Consider the following 27735-nt stretch of genomic DNA (forward strand, 5'->3'; position numbering starts at 1 on the left):
CACCAGGACTTTGCTTCTCGGCAGCTTAGGGCTGTCCATGATACTCCTGGGAGGCCGAGATGCGGCCACCGTCCTGCCCCTCGCACAGGCCTGTGAAACCCTCAGGCACCGTCCGGCGCTGCCGTTAAGTGCCTCCGGCCCGACTGACCCCCGGGACGCGGGGGTGTCGCAGGAGCACGGCTGCTGCGCAGAGATTTGCTGTGAATGGCCACCGGTACCGCGGTTTGGCCAGTGCAGAGTCCAAGCCGCGCTCCTCCCCGAGCGCCGTGCCAGGCCCTGGAGCGCCCCCGCCCGCCCGCCCGCTCCGGGCCCGCCCCGCTCCGCGCCCGCCCCGGGCCCGCCCCGCTCCGCGCCCGCCCCGGGCCCGCCCCTCTCCTCAGGCCTCGCCCCCCCGAACGCGCTGCGCCGGCGCGACGCGGGGCGAGGCGGCAGTTTGAATCCCGGCGGGCGGGCAGGCGGCGCTGTCTCCTGCGGACATGGCGGTGGTGCGGCCCTTTGACAAGCTCCCGGAGCTCAACTCCGTCGCCGTCCTGGTAGGTCCGGCGGCGGCACCCCGCCGCCCCTCGCCCCCGCCATCCCGGGTCCCGGCCGTGCGGTCGGTGGCCGCCTGGCCCGCGCCCTCCGCCACCGCGGCAACGGCCGTGCCTCAGCGGCAACGGCCGTGCCTCAGCGGCAACGGCCGTGCCTCAGCGGCAACGGCCGTGCCTCAGCGGCAACGGCCGTGCCTCAGCGGCAACGGCCGTGCCTCAGCGGCAACGGCCGCGCCGCGGGGATAGGCCGCCTGGCTGCGATATTCACATGTAGCCCCTGGGTCTGGCCACCCTCCTCCCTTCCCCCCACCTCGGCGGTGGTTCCCGGGTCCCCGTCGCGGCGGGGGGCAGCGGGGTCCGGAGCTGCCCCCGGCTGGGCCCCGCCTCCCGGGCGGCCTCTGACCGTGCTTTTCCCTCTCCTGTCCGCGCAGCTGGTGTGTTCGGACGAAGGCCTCCAGCGGCAGCTGGCGGAGGCGATGCTCCGAGAGAAGAAGAGCTTCACGATCAGTATGTGAGTGGCGGGGAGGGGGACGCGCCGCCCCCGGCCGCAGGCCCGTGGCGGGGTCGTACAGGGGCTCTGCCCAAGCGGCGGTGGGTGGAAGGGCAGGGTATTCCCTTCCGAGGAAGAACTTGCTCCTGTGAGCGCTAGAGGGCACCCCTGCACAGATGTGACCGGCGGCTGCAGAAGGCAAAACGCTGTCTTCAGGGCAAGCGGTTTGGGCGTGTTTAGAGACGGGGATGGAAATAATTCTCACCTCCATCGTGTTCGTTGCACATACCATTGCCCTTCGCATGTCGCACAGGTGTTTGATTAATAAATTGTAAGGGTATGAGAGGAACACAGATTTATTATTTTTTTTTCTCCTGGGAGACAGACATATACAGGAATTAAACATCTTAGGACAAATTGGGACAAGTACAATGCTGGCAACTACTTGAAAGCAAACAAGTTTTCCTGAAAGATGTCCATTACTTTTGGTGCCCTGGTTTGTATGCGTGCACGTGCTTTTCCTCCTCAAGATATTAAGATGCATTTGGGATTTTAACCGTAGCTGCCTGACAAGTCCTGTTTTAAAAGCTTGATTAACTAATTTGTTATGATATAATGTCCTTGACAGCTCTCTTGCCAAGACCAAATTAGTTTAGTCAGCTCTTCAGAAGGTGTTTGTGTTATTTCACTGCTGTAATTCAAGGCTATGCAGTAAAGGCAAACCCGAGCTAATGTTCTGCTAGCCAGTTAGAGCAACTGTACTGCTCTGATCATGGCATCTTGGATGTGTGTGCTAACTAATACTAAATTAATTACCTAATTTTCTATGCAAATCCTGCAGCCTTTGCTGAGCTTTGGAGTGCCATAACTAGATGGCTCCTGATACTACAGCTGGGTAACTACACAAAGGTGTCGAAACTTATGCTCATATTACAGAGCAAGATAAGTCCCTTCGCTAGTATCACTGGGGAAGCAGAAGTCCATGACAGTTTTTTTCCACTGTGTTGCTTTGGGATTATACACGTTACAAAGAAATATGGCATCTTGTCTGGAAAGTCTACCTGCCAGATACAGCTGTTGGGAGAAGAATTGCAGGGCTGGGGCTTTTTATGTCTCTTACTACTAGGAAGAAAAGGCTTCTGAAGCGCATATCTGGAGGCGGAGGCCACTGACATCATCTAGCAATGTTGATTTGGAATTCAACTGTATTTAAACCATGGAGGGTTTTGGTTTGGTTTTGTTGGTTGTTCTGTTCTCCCTCACCCCCCACCCTCCCGCCATGAGATCTGATACCTTCCTTTTACCACAGCTTTCAATTTAAATTTATAAGCTTGTTTGTATTGCAATGTGTTTTTCAAGACACTTTACTCATATCTTCTGTTAGTTTCTGAATGTTTTTGTTAAAACATACCTTCCTTATTTATAGGAAACAAAACACCTTTATTTGGAAACTGGCAGACAAAACTGCAAACTGCATATGACTAATAGAAGGGAATGCGTACCGTGATCTGTGGCTTGGGGAAAACTTAAGTCCTTAAGATTTAATTGGTCTCCTTGGGGAATATTCCTTCTAGCAAAATCAGTGTTTCTCTCTTGGCTTCCAGAGAGGAAGTGTATTGTGAGAGAGACTGAAATTCTGGGACTTCTATTTGTCCAATCTATCTGTCAAGTCATCTTCCAAAAATACAGTGCTAATAGTATTCTTCCCTGTGGAAGGCCCAGATACGCACTATTGAAGCGCCCCCCCCACCCCCTTTTTTTTTTTTTTTGGTACTGGGAAGAGTCACAAAAATCCCTACCCTGTAATTCTTCCAACAGCTGTATCAGCAGTGGTGGTATTGTGTAGGAGGAGGACACCTGAACTAATCTAGTAACTCCTGACACAGTGAAAGGGATAAAAAGGGAGGTAATGGTATAATAGAAGCTCTTTCTGAGCTATAACTTCATCTATAAAGTTATACTAGTGATAAACTTCTGGTTTAAGGTTTCGTGAATACAACACAATTTTCTGTAACATGGACACCTGAGAAAGGTAGCCATTCCTGCGTGAGCAGATGAACGTTATCTCTGAAACGTGACAGGAAAGCATTGATGCATTTTAGCTGAAGCTTGGCAGCAAAATATACCAGTAAAGCACTGGGGTTCAGTTTGTTAGAAAGGACTCTTCTTAACAATTGAATAAAATGACTGTCCTACAGAACTGTGCAGGGAAAATGTTTCTGCGAGTCCTGTTGTGCTCTAAGAAGCTTCCCATTATAAACGATATTTTCTAGCAAGTATCATTGTGGCTGTCGTCAGCTATGAGTAGGCTTAAGATAGGATAATACCACTTAAAGAATAACAGTCTCTTCAGTGCCTACATGTTTAGTATTTAGCCAGCTTCCTGGTAACTTGCTACATGATGAACTGCAATGGTTATGTGGTTATGGTTAGGCGGATACTGCCTTGCCAAGCTATTTCGTTAAACTGGCAAATTTATTATCTTTCAGTCACCTTACTACATCCCTCCCCTTACCTTCAGAGAGGGATCACCTTCGGCCCAGGATAGATATGATTGTGTTCATGATTGACATCAAGAGCAAATGCAGGTAAAAGAAGGGTAAAAATATGAGAGGGGAAACTGATATTTTTTTCTTGGATTGATGGCTAAATCTACATTTTTACTGTGTCAGAATTGCTGAATAGTGGACTTCAAACCCAAGGCTTGCTGTGGTGGCACAGCTCAGTAATATATACAGTGGTTTTCTGGCCTCCAGCGATGGATTAGGACTGAACCGCTGTGTCCAATAACATGCTTGTTGCGCACTAAGTTGCCATAGCAGAAAAGGCAGAATTTATTCTTGAATCCAGACATGGGATGATTTGAACTGAGCTTTGGAAAGACGCTGTCTGTAAAATTAGATGGAAACGATGGTGGTGCTGTTAAGTTCTGTAATATGCAGTTGGCTGATGCGTGTTGGGTAGCGCTACCTAATAACCAGCCAGTCGCTGCATCTGTGTCCCCAGTTCACTGATACTGCTGGTCAAGTGGGATCAGCACTATGGATGTCTCTAGGCAAAAGAGAAAGGTCTACAGGGACTGATCCCTTTTCTCTCATCTTGTGCTCATCTTTGTAGAAATTATATTTGTGTCCCCAGGCCATAAGTAAAGACTTGCTAAGGCACAAAAGTCAGCATTTTATTACTTTACTTAACTTGTGACTGATGATCCTGGGCTCTCATTTACCAAAAATGACAGGGCCAGCTGCATACTTACAGGACAGATGGTGCCGCAGAAATGCGTGGGCTAGTTCTTCTGAAAGAGCCAAAGTAGTGCTGAAGTCTCATTGGATGTTAATGAATTCGGATGCTTAGTGTCCACAAATCATGGAGGACACCGTTCAAACTAAGTCTAACTGTTGAGTCTTGGGTAGAAAGGATATGTTATGGATTATTAAACAGCTGTGGGTATTGCAGAGGTCTCTGCTGCCATGCTTTTAGCATAGAGCATAACTCCGCTGGCTCACAGATCAGCAGATGTTAACATCATTGGTTTTCTAATTGTGCTTCTGAAAGTTATTCCCTTTGTTCTTATGCTGTACTCCCTTTACCTCCCTGTCCAACTGGATTGTCTGTGCTTTTCTGACAGCTTGAAGAATGTCGAAGCTTCCCTAGCTCATGTGGATGCCAGCTTCTTCCTGGGGAAAGTGTGCTTTCTTGTCACTGGGGGTACGTATGGCATCTGCACTCTTCCTCCTCTCTGAGCAGCACAACTCACTGTTATGTTCCTTAAAACAGGGCAGTGACTTAACCTGAAATGAAACAAAGGAAACCAGCGGCTTTGTCAAAAGCCTTGTTTAAATTATATCTGAACTCATCTCCCTTTTTTAATGGTTTTCATAGATAAAACATGGTTCTCTTCTCTCATGCTCACTTGCTCTCTTCTTTCTGTTTTTGCCAGTCAGACCTCTCTTCTCTGTCCCTAATCCCTCGATATGATTTGTGTCACTGATTTTTTTTTTTAATATTTTTATTTTCTTGTGTCACTGCAGAAGTCTGTTATATCTGCTCTTGCAGATCTGTCTTAATGATAATCTTAATGAGCAGTGAGGAGCATATGATACTCTGGTAATAAAGTGAATCTAAATGGATGAGCTACTAAACTATTAAGTATAGTTTTAATACAAGACTGGTATCCCTGCTGCGTGCTGTCTGGCTCAGTTGTGCCTTTAATCTCTCTTCCTCCCCCTCCACCACCTCTCCAAAAGCAGACAGGGTGCTTTCCTGCATACCCTCCCTAGTTTAGCTCTGAGGGACTGGAGGGGCCAGCCTATACTGCTCAGTGTTGGAACAGAGGTGCTGCATGCCTGGAATTTGAGGGTCAGGTAGCCTAATTCTGGGGTGAAAAAGGGTCTCTGCGTTGTCTTGTGCTATGGCTCTCCTGATAGGAGTGAAGTCCTTGGAGATATCACCCTGTGATATCACATGAGCCAGAAGGGTTTCTTATTAATGAGTAGAAGATTCTGCCCCTGATGATAGTGTACTGATCCCTTAACCAGAATGTTAATGTTACAGTATTCAGTAACGTGGCGATATTTTTCCTGCTGTCAGTATTATGAATGACTTCTGTGCTAATTCTGTTGCGAATCTTGTACCATTCTGTTTGTACTGCTCGCTGTTGCCTTACCTTCTATGGTGCTCTCAAAATTAGCTCTGGATTGTTTAGTGGATGTGGAATTTCCTGGTTCTTTTCTTCACTGAATGTTGATTATGGGGCTTGTAATGTAGGAAAACTTTTTCTGTAGTTGGCAGGGTGAATTACTGCAGTGTAGACATGAATGCCATCTGGAAACTGGGAGAAGTCTACTGCAGTCCTGTGCTATTCTGTGAGCTGGAGGTAAGGAGCTTGTTTGGTGTCTGAAGGAATTTGTGAATTCCATTGCTCCCTGATCCTTGGGAACATTGTTACGTTTAGCAACAAATATATGTACATGCGCTACTGTCTTGCATAAGTGTCGGGGACCAGACTCTTTCTACAAGAACAGCAGAGGTACAGGAGTCTGACTGTCCTTGAAAAGAGTCTTCTCAATTACTTGCTCCTTCCTGTGCTACTTCAAAGCCTCAGGAACCCAAGTCTAAATTAACAAAGGCTTCTCTGATATGCAAAGTCTTGATACACTTGTTCCTTCAGGCGTTTTCTCGTCCCGGGAGCCCCTGAGCTGTTATTTGTCACGTGACTCTCTTGCCCACGTTATGCTTCCTCTTAGCCAGGCTTTGTTGCTTCGCAGGCTGTTTTGCCATCTGATATACCACTCTTTCCAATTACCTGCTTGGTCTGAAAAGCTGGAGGGAGAGTTTGGCATTCAGTGGCACTACACTTCACTTTTCTGTGTACTCATCATTCCACCCTCAGAGACTGCTTCCCTACCAGCAGGTAATATTTGTGCCTTTGGCAAGCCCTTCAGGGTTTTCAGCTGACAGCACTGTACCTTCCCTAACATTAGGGGAATAAACAGGCCTCTCTGGGAATTTCTGTAGCTAGCAGATCTGAACCATACTTAATGCTGGTTCCAGTTCTTTCTTTTATTGCAGCTAAGCACTGCTTTTCTTCTTTTCTATTGGTTAAATAATTTTTCCATTTTTGTTTTCAGTTGGAAGGCGTACGAGTTGCCACCGCTCAGCGACTTCTCCGGATGTTACAGATCTGTGCTGGTCACATACCAGGAGTTTCTGCCTTGTCCTTTGGCACACTGATGAGGAGCTCTGCTGATGACTAGCTTCTCATTGTGAGAATTCAGCCAGATTCATCGTTTTTTGGGGTTTTTTTTCACTTCAGGCATTCAAGCTGCTGTGGTTGGAATCACATTGGGAAGCTTTTTTGCCTGACTTATTATGACCATTCATCCAGAGCTGTTCCTAGTTGCTAATCTCTCAAGAAAAGTTTGATTCCTGTTCAGTTGATAAGGTGTAGGTACTGGAGGGAGGGCAGTTTGAATTGGGGATTCCTATATATTACTACGTCTGAATCCCATTACATGATCAAGTTTGAGTTTCACCCACTTTGCCAGTGGCCAGGAGCCATGTGTTTTACTGAGAAAATATCAGGAGAACAGGTCACTATCACAAACGCTGCGTGTCATGGTTGAGTTTCTTAGTTTCAATGTCCCCGAAGTACTAGAGAAGAGGCATCAGGTTCCTACTTCCTTTCGATTGAAATGTAGCACCTTGGACTAATGTGAAACCTCACGGGCAGGTTTTATCTCCCCACCAAGAGAATAATGGGGAAGGAAGGCTGTCCTGCAGCTTCTAGATAGGCTGCAATTGGCAGTTAATGATCCAGCTGTGTGAGCATCTGCCCAGTGAAGGGCTCAGTATTTCCATGCCTAGTACCTAATTGGGGAGGAAGAGACTAAAAAAGGTAATCTATCACTTTAGCTGTCTCTTAGATCTTTAAACAAAAAGACTCCATCTCTCAAGCCTAGGATAATGAGCAACTCTATTCTTTGCTTGTGATTTGGCAGCTGTGGACTGCTCTGCTGCAAGTTAGTCCCTGCAGACCAAGAAATAATTCTCCAGAGAGGTCAAACCTTCTCTGAGTCAGGAAATGAAGAGGTGAAAGGGCTGTAACTGACAGTGTAGCAGCACTTAGTGCATTACAGCCATGGCAGGCAGACCACAGGAGGAGAAACATGCAGCTGCTAGTGGAAATCAATCTTTGTTCTCAAAGTAAAGAGCCACAGAACAGCTTTTCTCTCTCTCATGCTCTCCAAGAGACAAATCTAAGATTAAGTGACTTTGCTGGCCTCCAGTAAGCCTCTGTAAATTGTGCAGCTCAGTTCCACAGAGCTGCAGGAGTGCACTTGTCCCTCCAGCATCCGTAGGGCTGAGGCTCTGCACTCCAGAGCTGATCAGAGATGAAACAGCAGACTGGACTATAGCAGCATACAGAAAACACGTGTTGTCTCTTGCAAGGTGGGCATATGCTGTGTATAATCCCTTAACTGTTAGGTTTCTATCAGCAGTAATTCATGCCTTATTCTTAACTGCAAGTCAATTGTGTGTTTTGGAGTTCTAAGTTAATAAAATGTATAATATTTAATAATTAGTTGTATGCTCTTTGATTAGGTATGTGCTTTGGGCTCTAAAACCTACAGACACTTGTCCCAGTTTGCCCTGGCGGTGAGACTGGTCCTTGCTGGCAGTTTGAACTTCCAGTTAGTTGGTGGGTTGCAGTCACGGTTTCAGCCACGTGGTGGTGGCAAAAGCTTTCCAAATACACTCCTTCCTGTGTACTGCCAAAATACAGCGTTTCTTGAAAGACTGGGATATTTCTTACCCAGAATTGCATGCCAGGTAGAAATGAAGCCTAGAGAGAATGTGTTAAGCTCCCCTCTGGTTTAATTTATTTAATCCCTAATAGTCTGCTTTAATGTTCCTAGGTGCAGAGCTCTAGCTGCGTGTGCTGTTTCGCTTAGCTTGTTTCTGACATCTGTCTGTGAGCAGGAAAAAGCAGAAAGCAGCACTGCAGGCTTAATCATCTGTGAGCATTGGCAGTCCTTGCGAAGACAGCTCAGCAAGGCACAAAGCCTGTATCCTTGCTCAGAGGACACACAAATCCTAGCTCCAGTTGTATTGTTGCTGGCAGGGGAGGGCTAGGTTGTTTGTTGGCTGGAACAAAAGGAGCTAAACCATTCAGCTGTGTTATGGTGCCCAAAAGGGCTGGACTCTGGCTAAAACCCAAAGGAGAAAGACATGCGCAAACTCTTATGGCTGTGTAAGAAGGATTGGGAGCTTAATGGGCCTGTCCTACTTTCAGCTAGTTTTGTGATCCTGAAGGTACTAGCCAGGGCTTTGCCACCAGAGAGGAGCAATCATGCTGAGAAACAAGTTTCTCAGTTGGTTATGCTGTCTCAGCCTCGCTCTCGCTTTGGGACCCTGAAAATAAATGAGACCACGGTTTAGAATAGACTGGTTTCGATTTGCTCGTGATGTGCAGGTGCAGTTTGGGGGAGGGAAGGAAGGGCTGCGGCATGAAATGAGCCAGTCTTTCGTATCCTCCGCAACCGCTGTAAGGTAAGGAGACTCTTCCGTCTCCTAAGTCGCTCTCCAGTTGCCTCTCATAACTATTGGACTCGGGTAAAATCCCTTTGGCCTCAAGAGTAATTTCGCTGCGCTTTCTTAACTGGTGAAAACGAAACTTTCTTTGGTTCACCCAGAATGCTTTGTAGCAACCCACACGTGCTACTGTCCATTCCTGCACCTTCAACCATAGGGTTTTTTCCACTGCTGTGTTTCAGATGTGGTATTTCTTTCCTTCTACTACTTTCAAAGAAAAATGCTGTTTGTACTTCCTACAGGTGGCCGAATCCCAGCTGGTACAAAATAAAATCTAGTTCCTTAAGAGCAGCATCTCGCTTCACCTTGGGGCAAATATTTTTCTTACTCTTAGGAAAAAGTCTTTACTAGAACTGGCAGGGGAAGTGGAGCGTATCTAAGAATATGACACTGTGTCTCAGGTCCATCATGTTTTACAACCAAAAGTAGTTGGGACACATCTAAAGCTACAGCTTCAACTATGTAAATACCTCTAGGAACTGTCAGCTATTAGTTTAGACAGGCCATAACACTGCCCCTACCAGAGAAGACAAGGCAGCTGAGGATATCTTTCATCTGGATGGAGTAGCCAGGGCTAATGTTTGATAAAGGTCTTGTGAAAGTAGTACTTGGATTGGGATCAGAGGCATGGAAGGCCTGAAGCTGAATTAAGGCTAGTGACTCAGGTTCTGTTGTGTTCAAACATTGTGAAAGAGCTTGCCAAGCTGGCTGAAATCTAGACTAACAGAAATATTTTGGAGTTACATACTTTCTCTTCCTCTCGCTGTTGCCTCAGTTCCCTCTCCCTGTGGAGACTTACAAAGAGAAATCCCCCCCTCTCTGGCAAAAGTACCCGTGAGCACTGCTAGTTTGACTGTTTCAGTTTGTGGACGTGTTTTTGTTTGTCAGCTATGTCAGCAAAATTAGTGTAAAAGCAGTTTAATTTGTCTAGAAGACCTTGCACCAGTTGCACTGGCATAGGCTTGGTCCTGTGTGTGGTTTTGGGTTTTTTTGGGTGGAACTGAATGAGGCTGTAAAGGGGGTCTCTTCTGCTATGGCAGGTTGACCCACAGGATTTTGCCTTCAGTCCAGTCACTTGAAAAAGATTTTTGTATCTAGCTAGCCGAGCAGCTCATGGAGGTGGTCTGTGAGACGTTTCAGCACAAATCAGTTTGGTTGGCATTACTTGTTGGGATTGTAGCTCTCTGCTAGCCCAGGTTTTCCAAACGAAGGGGTTTTTTTTTTGTTGGCTTTGCCACACCAGCTGTTAAATCAGACCAACTTTTAGGCGTGGTAAGACGTGATCTGCTTGGTCTTTAGTAACAGGAGAGAAAGTCAGGGTACTGATATGGTGCCTATAGTAAAAGATCTCTCTGTCCTCAAACAAAGATCAGAGAGAAATCCAGCCCTGGGATTTTATCTGTCACTCCAAACCTTGAAACTCGTGGTAGAGGTTTAGATTCAAGGCCACCACTAATATTTGCTTTGGGGACTGTTTAAAACTGGATGCCTCTGCTTGATAAAACCTGTAGTTTGAAGGGACTTGGCTGGGTTAGGTCAGCAGTGCTGCTCAGCAGCTGTGGTCACGCTGTTAAGAACTGCTTGGTAGCTCTCATCATGACCACTGTCCACAGCAGCGGTGGACAGAAGGGATTCCTCTGCTCTGCTGCCTAGAGCTGACCTGCAGAGTCATGGCAGAGGTACCTGCTCTGCTGGCAAAAGCAAGGGGGGCTCTTTCTTCTGTGGGGCTTCTAACTTGTCTTGATTTTGCAGGAGCACTGGGCTTTGCTTTGGCTGGATTCCAGCTGCTCTCTCTCCATTCAACTGGCCCAGATCCCCTGGCAGTCTCTTCTCTGCGTGCTGAGTGTTCTCCACTTCCCACCCTGAGCTGGTGTGCAGTGTCGCTGTGGGCTGCTGAACAACTGCCACTTTCCATTCAGTGACCAGCTGTCCTTCACTAGTGGGGAAAAGTGATTTATATGCAAGAGAAAGCAATAGCTGGCACAGCCCAGAGCTGGGAGCCAGAAACACTGGGCTCGTTTCGCCTCTGTGGCTGATTCCTTGCATGACCCTGGGCATGTGTGTTAAAATTCACTGTGCCTTGCTTGCTCTGCCTCTACAGCAGGAGCTGCCCCCACTGGAGGGGAGTGATGAGGGCGAATTGACATTGTTTTGGGGTCACAAATCTGGAATTGGGTGGAAACATTCAGAAGAAACCATTTTTCCCTAATTAGTAGAGGTTGATTTTTACCTAAGTTCTGGGGGAGGAGGGTTTGGTGGGACCTGCTTGCCAGGCGCCTCCTGAGATTGGCCGTGTTTTGTGGTCCTTACGTGCCTGAGTATGCTGCAGGCAGGGAGGCTGCCTGAAACTGGGCTGTGTTCCTTCTCATAAGGCATTGCAACATGGTTGGGTTTTGTTGTGAACTGGAACAAAACCACACTTTGAAATGCTGAAATTCCCCGCTCAGTACAATTATCCTTGAATTGGCCAGTGGGAGAAATCAAAGTCTCTGGATCTGTTCCTCACTGTTAAATATTAATACGGCGCGGCAATACTAGACAGGATGGTGTCCCCTCGGGTTGGCTCTGTGCAGGAGGGGCCGTCTTGGCTGTGAAGAACCGGTGCGCAAGAGAGGATGGGCACAAGGGACTCAGGAGTGATGTGACTTGTTCGGACTCCTTGGCAGCTGAGTAGCGCGGGCTCCCGGCCCATGCTGGGCCACGTTTCCCTTGCTGGGGGCTCTTTCTGCTGGAGCTGACATGTGCCGCAATGCTGACAACCCTCATCCCCTCTGAGCTCGCCGTGCAGTGGGGTGTTCTGCGAGGAGCCACGAAAGGCGCCGTGACCGTCCCCCCGCCCCGCCACCTCCTTTGCCGAGGGAAGTCAGTGGTGTGTGAAAGAGAAGCCTGTGTTTTACATACACGCAGGCTGCCTCCCCGCCGCCAGCCCAGGTGCAGCTGCGGGCTGGGTGCGAGAGCCCCGGGGGCTCTGCACGTCACGGGAAGGAGCACTGAGGTGGGGTGAGGACAAAAACAAAGAGAGAAGCCACCTCCCCTTGGGAAACCTGGCCTTGATGCACAGAGGCTGCTTTGTCATTTGGATCCTGCCACCCTCTTGGCACTACAACAAGCTGTGCCAGGGCCAGCTGAAGCACCCATGCTCCAGAGCAGTCCGCATGCAGGGGACAGAGGCACACTCGTGAGCACTTGGAAAGATCTAAAAAGCCCAGCTAGCATTAAGCACACTGAGGGGGCTTCCCCCATTTTCTGGCAGCTTGGAGTATTTTTCTTTCCTGTCTTCCGATGGAAGTTCTCCAGTCCTAGCGTGTGCCCACCCTGTAGTGACAGGGTGATGGTGCCATGCTGCTACTGGGCCTGCCTTGCTCCTGCCCTCCTGGCTATGCAGTCGCAGTGCTCAGGTTGACGAAACACCTTGCGTGTTTACTGAGGGTCTGCAGTCCTTGAGGCACCATTGCTGTCTGCACTGGTCAGCTCAAAGCTCTCCTGAACCTCTGTGCTGGCTGCTCTCCTAGGTTTGACAGGAGTGTTGGCATTGCCCCAGTGTGGACATTTTTGTTTATTATTTTTTTTCCCCACCACTGCTATGTTTCCTTTTCTTGCTCTTCCAGAGATTACAGATATGAAGCCTGGGCTGCATTTGACTCGGCTCAGTATATAACAACCTGTGGCTCGTGCTGCAGTGGAGCACCTCTCTTCAAAGCAATGTGCCAGCGTCAACTAATTAATCCTCATTCCTCTGTGGGACTGAGGGGTGACTCAGTGCCTTGCGCTGTTATGCCGAGCAGCAGAGGATCAAAGGCATTGGAGTTGGGGAAGTCCTAGGATAGTGGTGTCACTCTGTGCTTGCACACTGGGCACCTTTAAAGGCTCGGTCTTGCACGCTTTTTTCCAGGGCTCCTTTTTAGCCATGCAGAGAAGGGCTGAAAGCTCTGCTAACTTATAGACAGGACTGGAGCTGCCTTCACCTTGCTCTGTAGGGAGTGTTTTTGCTACCTGGTGTTCTCTTTTGATCTTTTCCATCCTGTTGCTCCTCTGTTATAACCCAAGCTGGCCGTCATGAGCAGTTCTCCTCACCAACAGGTCCCCCACACATCCCCAGCATCCCTGCTTGGCTGTGCTGAGCCACGGGTGTGTGCGTCCGGGTGAAAAGCAAGGGCAGGGAGGCTTAGGCACTGTGGAAATAGAGCTGCTGTGGTGGTGCACATCCCCCTTGGGCTTCGTGACCCCCAACAAGCTGCACGTCAGGCTGTGCTGGCGTGGCACAGTGGCCCTGAAGAAGTGCAAACAAACCCCAACACTTGGCCTTGGGCTACCCTGGCATCCATTCTGCCTCTGCAAGTGAGCTGCTCCCAGGGAAGAGAACGGGAGCTGCTTGCGTGCAGATGTTGCATAATACTGACCTAGTTCGAACACAAGTTTGAGGGCTGGGAAGTGTTTGCCTGGCCCGTGGGGAAGAGAAAACCCCTCTGGGTTGAGGGCTGCTGCAACCGCGTCCTCTACTCTGAGCTACAAAGGAGATGAAACGTGAAGCGTGTGCTTTCTCCAGAACCTGGCTCTTCCCTCTTGCCCAGGTTGCACGTGGCGCATCACCTGCACGAGTCCCCTCTGCGTGTGTACGAGCTGTGGTTTGGCTGAGCTCAGCCACTGCATGGGACTAATACATAGTGATGGTGTCCTATAAATTATATAGTCGGTATGTTCGCCATCTGCTCTGCGCTGCAAGCTGAGTGTGATTGAGACCTTCCCCCCTCCTTCCCAAAGCTTGACTCTCTTGCCAAGCTTGAAGTGTGTGCGGATCTCCCGTAAGTGGTTCTGATTGAATCAGGTAAACAGGGAATTTTTTAAGCAGGCTGCAATGTTCCTTGCACCCGAAGTGAGAGCTGAAGCATAGGCCAGCATCCTATTACCATGAGACTATGAGTAAAAAGCGAGTCTGATTTCATGCTAATTAGGTTCTAAAGGGAGTGAATCTTGATTGCAGTGGTCATATCAAAGAATCAAAATAGTAATGCAAAAAGCAAAGGAAACCCCAGAGTGATTCATATGAGAAGGGGAAATAAAGACAGTCATGGAGGAAGAAGGAGTTTGAGGGGGACTGAATTGCTCTGCTGCCCAAAAGCAGAGGGGATTTGAATCAGATTATCCTCATTAGATGTCTCCTTAAAGCATCATCAAGCTAAATGAATGGTCCGGGGGAGAGCTTGCAGGCACGGTGTCTGTGATTATCACCAGGGACTTACAGTCCTAGTTATCTAGCTTAGAGACAAGATTATTAGGGGGTATAAAGCTGTATCTGCCCTCAGCCTCTAATGTGCATTTTTAGGTTGGGTGATGGGAGATGCTACATTGCTGCATGGTCCCTCGGAAGCCTGCCTGCGTCCTCCAGTGGTCCAGCCCTCCACGGCTCTGTGGGTGCAGCGTGGAGGGGGAAGGCAAGTGTGAGACAGGGAGCTGTGGTGGCCAGGAGACGTTCCCCAGGGGCGGATGAGCAGCCTTGCCGGTGGACTGTGACAGAGGGCAGGACCTCCCCTGTGGGTGCTCTCACTGAGATGGGAAATGGGGAAAGGGATCTTGGAGGGGGTGATTATGTCTGCCTGCCTCGGCAGTACTGCTCACCCTCCCCAGCATCTGCTTTCCCGTGTCAGCCTGTGTTGGTGCAACTCATTCTTCTTCAGCCTTTAAGGCCCCGAAGGCTCAGAACCCAGTGGGGCTGTTACAGGGGGAGCCCCTGCGAGCTGGGGGGGGGACCCTCCCTTTGAAAGGGAATCGATGGACTTTGCCCACAGGTCCCTTGGGGGCTGGGGGTGAGCGGGGCACAGGGCTGTTGGCAGTCCCTCTGCACCTCCCCAGCTCTACATCCGCAGCAGCCTGTCACCCTTCCCTTCCTCTCCTTCCCCACCTGATGAATCGCTTCCCTGTTGCTTCTCCGGGCTTTCGCAGGATGGCTAAGACCGTGCCCAGATGCCAGGCAGGAGACGAGGGTCGTGGGCCAAATCCTGTCAGCTCTCTCCTACATCACATCCTTAATGAGGCTATTGAAATTTTTCATGTTAATCTGCATTTAAGCCAGACTTTTTACACCAGACCACTAGCTGAAGGTCTGTGAGAAGCCGGAGAATGGTATGGAGGTACTAGCAAGCGGGGCAATGCCACCGCAGACTAATGAAACGTTGTTGTCACGGAGGTGCTTTGGCTGGAGAGGGAGGAGAGGGGAAGCTGTCAGCTGGAGCCTTGCAGCTGACAGTGCGGCGGTGACAAGCTCGCTGCCGGAGGCAGCCGTCCGGCCACAAGGCCTGCTTCGGCTCAGTGGAAACCCGCTTCCTTGCTTCTCATCCCGGTTTGGGGCTGCACTCATGTCCAAACACGTGCCACTTGTTCCTCCTGCAGCACTGCAGTCCCTCTCAGTGCTCTGGGGCTGAAACCAGCTTGAGTTTGGCATCTGACCGGCCAAGCAGCCTACAGTCAAAATCCCTGTATTCCCTCCGCTCAGCTGCTCACGGGGCGTCATCCAGCGGTGACAAACAGAAAAGCTGGAGCTCCCCAGCGGTGGGGGTGAGGGAGGGTGGCCTTGCACCTACTACCACTGCCTGGGTCTGGGGTGGTGGGATGTGGGAGTCACAAAAGCCAGCTTGAGAGACCCGTTTCTGGAGCAGTGGTTAGTACTGGAAACCATACAGCCTCCTGTACTCTTACTCCTGCTTAGGCAGTGGCGATCTACAGGTGCCACAGGATTTTTTGGGGGTGTTTTGGTGTGTTCTGTTCCCTGTTTGAGCTGTGCTTTAAGTTATCCAGGCACGCTGCTGGTTTTGAGCATTTCTGTTAGGATGGCTCTGGTGGCCAATGCTGAGGAGCGTGACAGTGGAGCAGCCGTGCCAGGGCTGGGCTGAAGTCCTGGAGGTCGGTGGGCCGTTATTTGTGTATGGGGAAGAAGCGTGGTTGGGCAGGCAGCAGAGTAAATTGCAACAAATGAGTGCGGTCAGGACAAGCATCCTTTCTTCTGTGTTGGAATAGCTCACAAGCACCTTCCTATTTTCTCAGGCTGCCTTCTTATTCAAATGTATTCACCAAACCATTCCCGCGCGTGAGCCGGAGCTGCAGCTCTGCTGCGAGCAGTTCATTGTAATGAAGCGCTATGCAAAATGTAGTCGGGGCTGCTTAGTTTAGTTTTGACTTCCAGGCTGCCCCCAACTGGTTTCCTGTCCCTTGCTGCTGGAACAAGCTGCAAAGGGTGGGGGCTCAAAGGGAGGCAGCCCCTCGCCTTCAGCAGGCTTTGATTTTTTGGCTCTGGAGTTGTCTGCTGGAGAACTCCGTGCCCCGAGCGCACAGCAGTGGGGCTCCTCGTGGGAAGTGCCGGCGGAGGTTTCTGCGTTCAGCCTGCTGTCCCAGGGAGGTTTCTGCCCCGGCGTATGCACGCCTGAACCAGCTGAACCCACCTGCTTGGAGGTCTGTAGTGCGGCAGTGCATTGCCCTCAGCCATTTGTTTCTGTTTTGGTGCTGGAGGTGCTGCCTGGCCCTGCCAAGGCACGTGAATGGTCCCTAACCAGCCACAGGCGAAGCTCGGGGGGCACTTGGCCTCCACCCACCCACCCAAGGGGATCAGCGTGCGGTCCCACCCATCCTTAGGGTGGGGATGGAGGCACCAGCCCTGCCGCAGGCAGAGCAGGCAGCAGGATTTGCTCGCAGGAAGGTCCAGGCAGCAGAGCCAGACTCAGCCAATGGTGTGCTGTTCATGACATTGGAGGGGCTTCTGAAAGCCCAGGCAGTGTCTGGGGAGAGTCCCACCATGCTCTGCAGAGTGGCAAGAGCAGCCAGCGCACCAGCTGGAAACACCCCTCACTCTCTCACCACAGTCTGCTCCTGGCAGGGGAAGTCAAAGGCTCAGGTCCCCCAGGGCAGGACTGGGGAGGGGGTGTTCCCTCATGTCCTCAGTGGTGCCATGTCCCTTTTGAGCTCTCTGGAGCAAGGACGGGGAATGGGCAGAGGGAGCTTGAGCCCAGGCAGTCCTGACCCACCACCCTCCCTCTGCAACCCTGGAGGGGTCTTCCAAGGGCACACCACTATAAAAGCCTAATTTGGGTGCTCAGTATTACCCCTGCAGGGGTCCATGTCCCCTTGCAGAGGGAGCCAAGGACACTTGCTCATTTTTCCTTAACTTCATGGACAAGCACAGCTCAGGGGCTTTTAAACAAGAAGGGGAAGAGACAAACGATGTTCAGCATAGCCGGTGCCACCAGGGCACTGCCCCACGCCAAACTCCCGGTACAGGTGGCTGAGCAGTGCCATAAAAATCCTTGGTGAGAAGCAGAGTGCCCGTGGAGAGGTCTGGATTTAGGGTGTTGGTGAATCTCTTGAAGCCTTTGTTTTCCCACCTTATTCCTAAAATCTTCCCAGGTTTTGTCCCTAAGTCTGGCTGGCTTTGAGAAGGCAGAGCAAAGTTGGGTCTGGGCCGTGCTGGGGCACCCTGGTGGATGCCAAGGAGAAGGTTTGTGTTGGAGCTCTGAGAAACCAGCTCCCAAGAGCCATAGTGGGACCTTTCAGGAGGGAGTGCTTCCCACCTGCTGGAGCAGAGGCACTGGGAAGGGACGCAGCCGTCAGGTGCCAAATGTACTTTGGGGGTTGGCTCCAGCCAAAGCCTTCCAGTGGCACCATCTGGATGTGGGGCAGACATCGGGCTGTGCCGAGGTGTTCCTGGGGCGTTGGGTGCATCCTGTCAGACATTTGTCCCAAGGTGACTGGGTCTGCTTGATAAACACCTCGCGGCTTCTCTGATCGACAAGCTTTTGGGTTTCCGGTGCACACGAGCACAAGGTGAACTTTCGGTGGATATTTTCTGCTACGGGTGGTTCTGCAAGCGCGTGCGTGAGTCACTTCACCCACCCCTGACACCAGAGGAACCACTCACACGAGTCCAGTCGCTCAAGTGTACACAACCACTCGCAGGATGATGCTGTCCTTCCCCACCTCTGGGACCACCGGCGCTGCCCTGTCCCTTGCTGGGCTGTCCGCAGGGATCCCAGCAGCTGACCTCAGCCGAAGCTGGTCTTCCCAGTGCACGGTTGGAGCAAACAGCACTGGAAATCGAGCTCTCTGACTCCAGGATTAAGATATAATTTTTAAATAGCTCCTTTGATATCTTTGCTGGTTTATTTGTTTAATAAAAGCACTTAGTTAGCCGGAGTCCCAGGCTCCTGGGGCTTTCGTTTCTCTGCAGAGGAGATAAGAAAAGCGCATTTCCTTATCCAGTGAGTCATTTTTTCTGCTCTTTAATTATGCATTTGTGCTGTTATCAAGCGTATTCAACTCTTAGATGCAGAGAGTTCGAACTACTCACCGAGCTTTAACTTCTGCTGCTCCAAAAACGGTGAACAGCCGTTACGAAGGGCAGGGGAGGCAAAGATGGGGGAGATGAAGAGGGAGATGGAGAGGGGGATGGCTGATGCCCGGAGCTGACTGGGCAGCCTGGGCCGTGCTGGTGAGCAGGCACACGTGCGAGTGCCGCTGGGGAAGTCAGCGGGGGTTTTCTCCATGAGTAAGCATTATTGTGTGTGAATTCAAACATTGTTTTCTTGGACCAGGAGGAAGCAGACGGGCCGGGAAGGGAGTGTGAAAGAGCTGAAGAAGGGGATAAAAAGGGGGCTCAGAAAATGGGAGGGAATAGGGTAAGATCAGTCACGACGATGAGGCTGCAACATCCTTCCACGCAACAGGACCCGGGAGCACGTTACTTGCAGGAGGACATCACGGCTGCCATCCCTGGACTCCCCACCAAGCATTCGCAGCTTCAGGTTTTCACTCCAGGTACCAAAATGGGAGCCATCAGCTCCTGAGCTCTATTGTAAACCTTGCCCTCTGTGTCAAAAGCAACGTCTAGGTACCTCGGTTTGGGCTTTCCCTGGTGCATATATTTGACTGGAGGGGTCACAGAGTTAATCTGTAAGCGTGGTACAGCAGATGCTAGGACCCATTTCCCCCTGGCTCCCCCCCGCATTAAGCCAAGCAGGGAGAGGAGAGGGGAGGGAGAGGGGCAGGGTGACAGTGCTACGGTGGGACCCAGGGGAATAGGGGCTGGGGGTCGCCGAGAGACAACTGACCCGAGGGAAGCCTGGGGAGTGGGGTGGATTTCAGGGGGGAGGACGAGACAGGAATGATGCAGCAGTGTTCCCCTTTGGGAAAAGGGGATCAGCAGGTAGAAATACCCCAGGGCAGGAGGAACAGCAAAGCCTTTGGAGCCGTGAGGTGTTGCAGGGGCAGGTGTCCTGACAGAGCACTGGCTCTTTTGTGGGGGTCCTCTGCCCCCGTGCAAGGCACCAGCCCACAAGGCAAGATGTTGTCTGCTCCCTAGTCCCTACCCTTATGCTTCTGCGAGCTGCCTGCCAGGGACAGTGAGCGGTCTACGTGCCCTCTCCTCTGTGGAGCTCAGATGTGGCCTGGAGTGAGCCTGAGCTTTTCTCCTGACCCCTCAGCCCTCCCTGCTGGGGCTTTCTGACCCCCTGAAGATGCTCCCAGTGCACCCAGCTGCTGGACTCATGCCCCTCCTTCTCCCAGGCTTGCACCACAGCCCTGCTCCTTGCCCGGGGCATCCAAGATGATCACCCATCCAGGGAGCTGGGTGAGGTGGGATATGGAGAGATGTCCTCCCCCAGCAGCTACCTGCGCAGGGGTGAGCACAGCCGGTTCAGCGCAAGCATGGAGGTGGAGGGTGCCGAGCTGACCGTGCCGCTTGTGGCTTCGGAGCTCGGGGCCGTGCCAAGAGAGGGAAGTGATTGGCGTGTCCCTGCTCACTCGGGGATTTTTACTTTGACTAAGAACAGAGGGGGAATAACTGAGTCATAGATGCGGGAATGACGGCCGAGCTCTTGCAGCTCCTCGGGGGAGCCCGCAGCCTCCCTGGGCTTGGCACGGCCATCCCCACCGCACAGCGAGGGTGCTCCCCAGCAGCCAGGCACCAGTGCGAGGGGTGAGGGAGTGAGCGGCTGGGCACACCGGCTGGAAAGGGAAGTGAAATTGCAGCAGGCGTGGAACCGGCAGGCAGTGACCAGTTTTGGTCGGGACTTTCACTCGCCCGGAGCCCAGCGGCGCCTGGCGGGGAGGACTGAGATGGTGCTGGGGCTGCTTTGGTGCTGCCCTGGTGCAAGCCACCCTCCGGGGATGCTGCCAGCAGGGAGGGAGACATGGTTGAGGGGCTGGAAGGGCCCCACCATAGCGCATCTCCTGCCCCGCGGGGCATGGGGTGCTGGAGAGCCATGCTTGGGGTGCGACTAGTGCAGGGACTTGGTGCCTGCATCCCGCCCGCGGCTTCAGGGGGTGGGCTGCAGAAGCTGTGGGCTCAGCTTGCCCAAAAGCCATTGGAGAGGGACAGGAACATCCAGGGACCAGATCCTCTGGCCTGTCTCAGAGGAGCTCAGTTGCCCAGCAAGGACACCTGATACTCTGTCACCTCAAGCCAAAGAGTCCTTTGGTTTTTCTCTCCCTCCCCTCCAGAACAGCAAATGGCAGAGACCTCGCTAGAAAGAGCTTGGAGGCCATAGCTGCTGCAAGCAGGAGACTCCAGCAGTAAAGCCCCATTAGGTCTCTCCTGGCCAGGACAAGTCTCCTGTGCTGCTTCCTTCAGTTGAGAGCAAGCCAGCAACTGTGGCTGGTCCCTTTCTTTCCTACGGGGTGAAGGAAAAGCGGATGTGACTTTTGTTTGGTAAGGACAGAGAAGAGCCATGTGTAGCACTGAAATCCATCACTTATCCACTTCAGATCTCAAGCACCGACCTTTGACGTATGGGTGCTGGTGGCAGAAGGTTTCTCCTACTCACGATCAGGAACAACTAAAACCATTAAGAGTTTTTTTAGTCCCTTACAAGTGTATGGGGACTGGACTTCCTTGGTGTGACCTGCTTTGCCCATGCCCTGGGCAGTTATTGAGCAGAACCAGATCTGAACCCTGAAGAATGAGACACGGTGCCAGGGGACTGGGAGGGTCCTTGACACAGGTCTAGGTCTGGGATGGAGAGGATGGAGAGAACAAGGTGTTGGAGAGCACCATCATGGGGGTGGGATCGTAGGGATGGAGGACACACACCAGTCGGCCTGCCCGTGCAGCAATCACTAACAGGCAGCGTCCTGGGGGCAGTGGCAGCTTTTAAAAGGGGAAACCTCACTACCCTTGCATGCTTTTCTCCTCCAGCCCTTTTCTGCATTTTCCAAGCCAGATCCATGGCCTTGGAACAGGGTCTTGTAAAGATCTTGGGCACAGGAAAGTATCCTGTAGGCACTGGAGAATGCCGAGGGGGCTTTTTGCCAGCCGGCAAGGGGGAGTGCAGGCTGGGGGACAAACCTGGGCTGGAAGCGACGTATGGTTTGGCTGGGGAAAGGTGAGAGCCAAGGAGGTGACACTGTTGGGCTGGGGCACCATGCCGCTGGGCATGGATGGGCTGCTGCATGGCTGGGACACACCAGGGGCTGTGAGGATTTCGGAAGCGTATTTTGGAGGAGAAGTGTAGTTTGAGGGCGCGTTGCACGGGCAGGCAGGGGTAGGGCTTGGGCGCTTGCTCTCCTCCTCCCTGTTGAAGATCCGCCCCAGGGCAAGCGTAGCGATCGCAAGCCCCAAGGGAGACGACGCAGCTTGACAGACTGTATCTCCCGCTGCCACGGGCCCCGAGGCGCTGCGATTTCACACTCGGGCGGCCCCTTCGCCGCCACGCCATGCGGGAGCCAGGCTCTCACTTGCACTCTGCCATGTCCTCATCAGGAAAAGCTGCTGCTCCCTCCCCCTGCCTGTCCTCCCAGTGCTTCGATCTCCTGACCAGGTCCTGTGTCCAGTGCTCCGACTTGTTCAAGGAGAACGCAAGTAAGGAGACAAGGGCGGCCGTGGACCGAGCTCCCCGGGGCTGGGTGGTAGTGGGCCAAGGGGGCTGGGGGTACACCAGGGGTGGGCGGGTGGAGGGGACCTTTTCCTGCGTATGGTGATGGACGTGGTGACGGAGAATGGAGCGCTGCCTTCACCTGGAGGAGGAGGAGGAGGAGAGAGGAAGAGGGCGGCCAGTTCCAGTGAGGGGAACGCAGTACGGGGAGAAGACGGATGATCCAGCCTGGCGTGGGGGTCACGGGTGACCATGAGAAGACCATGACCCCCAGGGGTATCATGAGAAGAGCAGGATGCGCTCATCTCCCCCCAGCCAGGAACAGCAGTGGGTGAGACAAGGGTCCAGGCATGGGAATGGTTCGTTGCGGGTGGTGGATGGGTAGTGATGAAGAGCCACTCTCCTTCCCCGCCATCACAGCCCTGAGGCCGACGGCTGGATGGGAAATGCTGCTGCCCTCCTTCCCTTCCCCCAGCTCTCCTCCTCCTGACACTGACGGTGTTTCACCTCACAGCAGAGCCTGCCCGCATGGCGCCCACCTCCCCCCTGGTGCCCACTCTCCCATCGGTGGACCTGCCCAGCACCCTCCTGATCTTCGGCGTTCCAGCGGTGGTGGGGCTCATCCTAGCTCTGGCTGCCCTCTGGGGCTTCCTGGCCTGCAAGGTGGGCAAGCAGAGGAGGAAGAGGAAGGCAGCGGATGAGGAGGCCAAAGGTAGGGGACCTCTTGCTCTCCCTGTCTCAGCATCCTAAGGCTCCCAGGGCAGATGGAATTGCTTGCTGCTGGCTCCCCCAAGGCACGTCCTTGTTGAGACCAGCTCCACCTCAACAGTTCCTCCACCTCGCCCGGTTCCGTGGGCACCCCAGGGCATTTTGGGGCAGCTGATCTGCCCCCTGCATGACAGTGTCCTATGTCCCCTGGAAGCCCACAGCTGCACCTGGCTCACAGCAGGACCCTGCTAAATTTTCCCACCTTTTGCCAGGTGTCCCTGTGCCTTCGCTTGCTTAAAGCACCCACTGGCACCGTACCCTCTCCGTGGGGGACAGGAACAGACCACCAGCAAGTTGCCTGTCCCTCTACCCTAGTAGCCGGAGGGCCATGGATGGAGCAGGGGCTGCAGGGATGGCGGTGGACAAATGGCAGTCCCATCTTGACTGCCCAGCCTGGCATTGCCATTTGGGATGCCCGGTGCCCTCCAATGTGTGCCTCAAAGACCCCAGTGCTGCCAAGACCAGCCCTGTTGGCAGGATGCCAGAGCACCACACAGGGTCATCCCCAAAGGCATCAAAAATAGGGCTGGGGGGCAAGGGACAGGGCTGAACCTTTTCTGGCAGGGTATTTCCAGGGGATGAGACCGTGGTGCCCTGTGATGGCGCATCTTGTTGGGGCATCAGCCGGGGGCCAGGTGGCCGCTTCCTCCCTCGGGGACCCCCACCCTGGTGCTGACTCAACCCTGGCCACTCTTCTCAGAAATGGTCTCGCCTGGTTTCACCCTTCCCCACCCCCCAGCAGGGGGTATGGCTCCCTGGGGGATGCTGGCACCCATCATCGCCCCACCACCCGGGTGGGTGTCCTTGGGGGGTGGCGGAGCCGGGGGCAGCCAGTGCTCGCACCCCGGCTTGCCCACATGCCACCAGCGGTGCTGGCTGGGTGACTCAGACCCGGGGGGACATTACCTGGGGCCTTTCTGCTAAACCGAGTGCAGCTGTGACAGCCTGTGACGCACCCGCCTGGGAAAAATACCAAGAATGAAAGCAGAGGGAGAAATCCAGTGGCAAGAGAGGTCCAGCCATGATGGAGAGCGTCGGAGGCACCTCCCCTGCCACATGCCGTGGTCCCTGTCCCTCTGGGCTGCACCCGGGCAGGCCCACCACTGTGCCACTGGATGTGTGGAAAGTCACGGGAGGCTTGGGGCCGGCGGCGCACGCCTGTGTTCGAAGCATGTAAACAAGTCTATTTTTAAGTGGGAGGCGGTTGGGGAGGGCAAAGCCACCGAGGGCCGGGCTCCTCTGCCTTTGGCAGGGTTTAGCGAGAGGGCTTGAAGTGCAAGTGCAAGTTTCTGCCTTTCCCTGTTGTTTTTTGGGGATGGGGGGGTAAACCCCTTTAGTTGTAAGCAGGAGGAGCTCTACAGCAGGAGAGGTGTGGTGGGGACCTTGCGGGCTCCTCCTGCTCCAGCTCCGTCTTCCCCCCCATCCCATGTGTCCCCAAGGGTGGGATCCTCTCCCTGGGACCCACCTGGCCCCACTTTGTAAGCCCCATAACCCCCTTTTCTTGCCCCCTCCCAGCAAACACGGATGCTGCCAGCCCCCTGCCTGAACCAGGCTGCCAGGACGCTGCCGTGCCGGAGGGAGATGCCATGCTGGCCACAGCCCCATGCCCGCATCGTAATGGAGGCCTGAAGATGGCGGGGCCGCCTGGGAAAGCCGGGGCAAAGCGGAGGCCGTGCTGCCAGGGCGATGCTGACGGCGACATCATCCTGCTCTCTGCCGTGTACTCCCAGCACGAGGAGTGCAACCACAGCTTCCCACTGCCCGCCACCGAGCTGGGGGCCACGGCCCTGGTCACCACCAAAACCACCCAGAACTGCTCCAGCGAGGAGAGAGCCTGAGGGTGGGGAGAACGGGGTTGGAGCACTCTGGATGCTCCCTGTGGACACCCAGAGCCCGTTCTCAGGGTCAGGCAAAGCCTTGCACGGACATGAGCTGACTGAGGACTGTGTTTTGCCTCAAGCAAGATCGACCTTCTAGGATCACTGCCCTTTTCCACTTTCCCCACTTGCGCCGAGTCCCAGCTTGCACCAGTAAGCGCTGGAGGAAGCCCAAGTGGATCATGCCGAGTTACACTGAACTGCTGACAGCTGCCGCAGCCATGCCATCGGGAGGAGGCAGAGGAGATGTGGCTGGTGAGGCTGGAGCATGGCGGGGGCTGCTGTGCCATTTGCCAGGCTGCAGTTGTGCCAGGATGGGTCTGCTGCCGGATGGGCAATTCTTGGGGACACAGGGCTGGAATAGCAGAAAGAGGGGGAGAAAGGGAAGATGGAGAGGGAAGGAGGGAGTTACATTAGGTTTAAGTCCCACACTGCTGCTATTAGCTCGATTTTTGCTACTGACCTCAATAAAAGGAGGCTTGAGGCCATATGGAGCAAGGCGCATCCAGCATCTGCTCCATTCACAGTCCTGCCCCCTCCTCTTCTGCACGCCATAATATCCAGGTCTCTCCTCCCTCTGGGCGCTCTCGTGTGGTGGCAGGCATCCACCAGCGGTTGTGGGAACCCCCTCTGTAGTCCATCTTCCCGAGCAGGGAGCAAGGGAGGAAAAAAAATCCATCTTTACTCTGACCTATAATCACTGAAGTCAGGGAGGACCAGGGGCAGGCAATGGAGTCTGCTGGTCTAGAGATGCTCCATGAGCTTGTCATTGCAGCCCCAGACAGCCGTCACTTCAGCTCACAGTGGCTGCAGAAACACTGCATGTCACTTGGGATGACAGGGCTCCCGGTGATGGATGTTTCCACGCCATGCAAAACCAGGCAGGGAGTGATGCGAGCGTAGGCGGGATGACTTAATTTATGTGAGTGTCTTCAAGGCTTTGCCTGCGTACCAGAGCTGGCCGGCGGGGCTGGTCCAAGGCATTTCTCTCTAGATGGTCTTGCTCACTCGCCCGCAAGTGACTTTATTGTGCAGGAAGGGCTCTGCTTCAGAAACGAACTCGTTAGTGTGAGATTGCTGTTCTCAAGTAATTACAGCAGCTGATCCCCCTGGCTGAACAGAGCCTGGTCAATGGCTTGGGTGAGAAACACCGCTGGCCCCAGATGGGGTGGTGAGGCAATTAGGTGTGCCTTGGGGGGGTTATTTGCACGAAGTGCCATCTTGGTGGCAGCCTGGGTGAGCTCTTCCTTCTGCAAGGTGGCCTCCTCACCCGTCAGGCTTTGGGACTGAGCAAAGGTGGCCAAGCAAAGTGTGAGAGCACTGCTGCTAAGCGACGATGACCACCGAGGGCCACAGCTCACGGTAGGGTCACCCAGTGGCACTGTGCAGGGGGGATATCCCTCTGATGAGAGGAAGGTGACCCTCCACCCAAGCCTGAGCTGTCTTCTGGGGCTGCAGAACCAGATGCTGCTGTCGAAGTGTGACCCTCCCCCTTCTCCCCTGCTGTGGCACTGGAGCCAGACTCACAGCATCCGTCCCACAGGCGCCAAGGCCCAAATTCCTCGCCACAACTCCTCTCCCAGACCTAAATACACTGGTTGAGGTGAGACTTCATCCAGCTGAGGCTCCGCATGACCCAGGATGGGATGGCTCCCCATCTCAGCCTCGGGGCTGGAGATGGCAGAGTGGCTGGTCCATGTGCTCAGTGACTGTCCCTTGGGGCTCCAGGCACCTGTGGCTTGCCAGCAGATGTGGAGGCTTCAGCACTGTGCTCCCAATTATCCACAGCAGGAGGAGTATCCCTGCAGCACAAATCGGGCATCTCCGCATCCCCATGGTCCGCACCTGGCCCTGTGAAGTGACTTTGAGCAACCTTTGTGCATCTGGAGTAGGGAAATGAGCAAAGCCAGGCCGGGGACATTTTGGCAGTGGAAGAAGGACTGCTCATGGGAGGCAGAGCAACCTGCTTCACGGGAGACGGGGGTGAAAGGGAAAGGGAGCAGGACTGTCAGGCTCCTCTCCCAATTCCTGCCTGGTGACTGCCGTGGCTCAGCCCCGCAGATGCACTGCCCATCCCGACCAGTGTGGTAATTTGCAAAAGAAACTCCCGTACAAATCCTGTTGGAAAAAAACCTCTTTCTGCTCAGGTAAGAGCTTCTGCTTTCATTTCTGATACAGCTTCAGTCAGGCATCTCCTCTCCAGGATGCCGCTGGCATCTGCAGTTCACAGAAGTGGCATTTCAATCCACATTGGATTCCTCAGCTGTCGAGTGCCTCTCAGATTCCCTCTCTGTTATGGCATACGGGGCGTCTTCCACACATCCTGCCTGCACGGCTGCCAGGGTGGTGGGGCAGTGCTCCCCGCTGCCCAGCCTGCCTGGGCCTGGGGGAGATTTGCAACCCTCTCTGTGCACGCTTCTCCATCCTTATGTACAGGGCAGGGGGCTGTCCGTCCTGTCTGCATGGAGAGCAGAGGGGATGGAGATGAAAAATATGGCTGTAAAAATTAAAGAATAAAGTGAACCCATTGGCAGTGCACGCTTAGAGGTCTGTGTGGGGAGATGCCTTCTCGATCCCCATTCCCCTGGCCTCAGGGGTCTCTTCCACAGTGGTCCCAGGGGGTAGAGCAGGGCCTTGAGCTGGAGAGGCTCCCTCTGCGCCGGCTTCACCGGCATGTCCCCTGCACACAGCCACCTGCTTGGCCAGGGACTACCTGAGCCTGGCCACCTCCACCCCCCCCACTGCCTCCCCAGGAGCTGGCTGATGGGGCGGGGAGCAGGGCAAGCGGTTTTGGTGGTGGGGAGTGTTGCCCATCTTTGAATTTCCACAGCAGTTTCTCACTTCCCCCTGCGAGGCAGGAGCTGTGCTTCCTCCCCGGCCCGGCACCCGCCCCATTGCCCACACGACTGCCTAGAAAGGCTGGTGAGGATGGGCTTCACCTGGCCGCAGGGGTACAGGGTTTCGGAGAGAGCCAGGGGAAAGTCTGAGGAAACCCCGTGGCAAGAGGAAGGAGCCGGGGCTAAAACCCTCCTTGTTGCAAAACCACCACCTCAGGCGTATCCCTAGCCATTTTAACCCCACCAACCCCACTATGATGGAGGTCACGGGGGCATTTGAGTTCCTGG

The 27735-nt window shown here is 53.4% G+C and overlaps 2 protein-coding genes across 3 annotated transcripts; both read left to right on the forward strand.

The window, feature by feature from the left end:
• The first annotated feature begins 397 nt into the window (after positions 1 to 397).
• Positions 398 to 8096, forward strand: CENPM (centromere protein M). 2 transcript variants are annotated; one of them, XM_074572697.1, is made up of 6 exons: positions 398 to 533; positions 962 to 1041; positions 3510 to 3608; positions 4649 to 4728; positions 5805 to 5896; positions 6651 to 8096. In XM_074572697.1, the coding sequence occupies exons 1-6, from the start codon at positions 477 to 479 to the stop codon at positions 6774 to 6776; spliced, it is 534 nt and encodes a 177-aa protein (XP_074428798.1). In that variant the 5' UTR covers positions 398 to 476; the 3' UTR covers positions 6777 to 8096. The 2 variants fall into 2 exon arrangements, with proteins under 2 accessions (XP_074428798.1, XP_074428799.1); XM_074572698.1 differs by lacking the exon at positions 5805 to 5896 and having other exon boundaries at positions 410 to 533; positions 6651 to 6907.
• Positions 8097 to 21807: 13711 nt separating this feature from the next.
• Positions 21808 to 24571, forward strand: TNFRSF13C (TNF receptor superfamily member 13C). Its single transcript, XM_074572699.1, has 3 exons — positions 21808 to 21952; positions 22441 to 22677; positions 24249 to 24571. The coding sequence occupies exons 1-3, from the start codon at positions 21808 to 21810 to the stop codon at positions 24569 to 24571; spliced, it is 705 nt and encodes a 234-aa protein (XP_074428800.1).
• Positions 24572 to 27735: the final 3164 nt, after the last annotated feature.

Source organism: Larus michahellis, chromosome 1, assembly GCF_964199755.1.
Source record: "Larus michahellis chromosome 1, bLarMic1.1, whole genome shotgun sequence".
NCBI lineage: Eukaryota > Metazoa > Chordata > Aves > Charadriiformes > Laridae > Larus > Larus michahellis.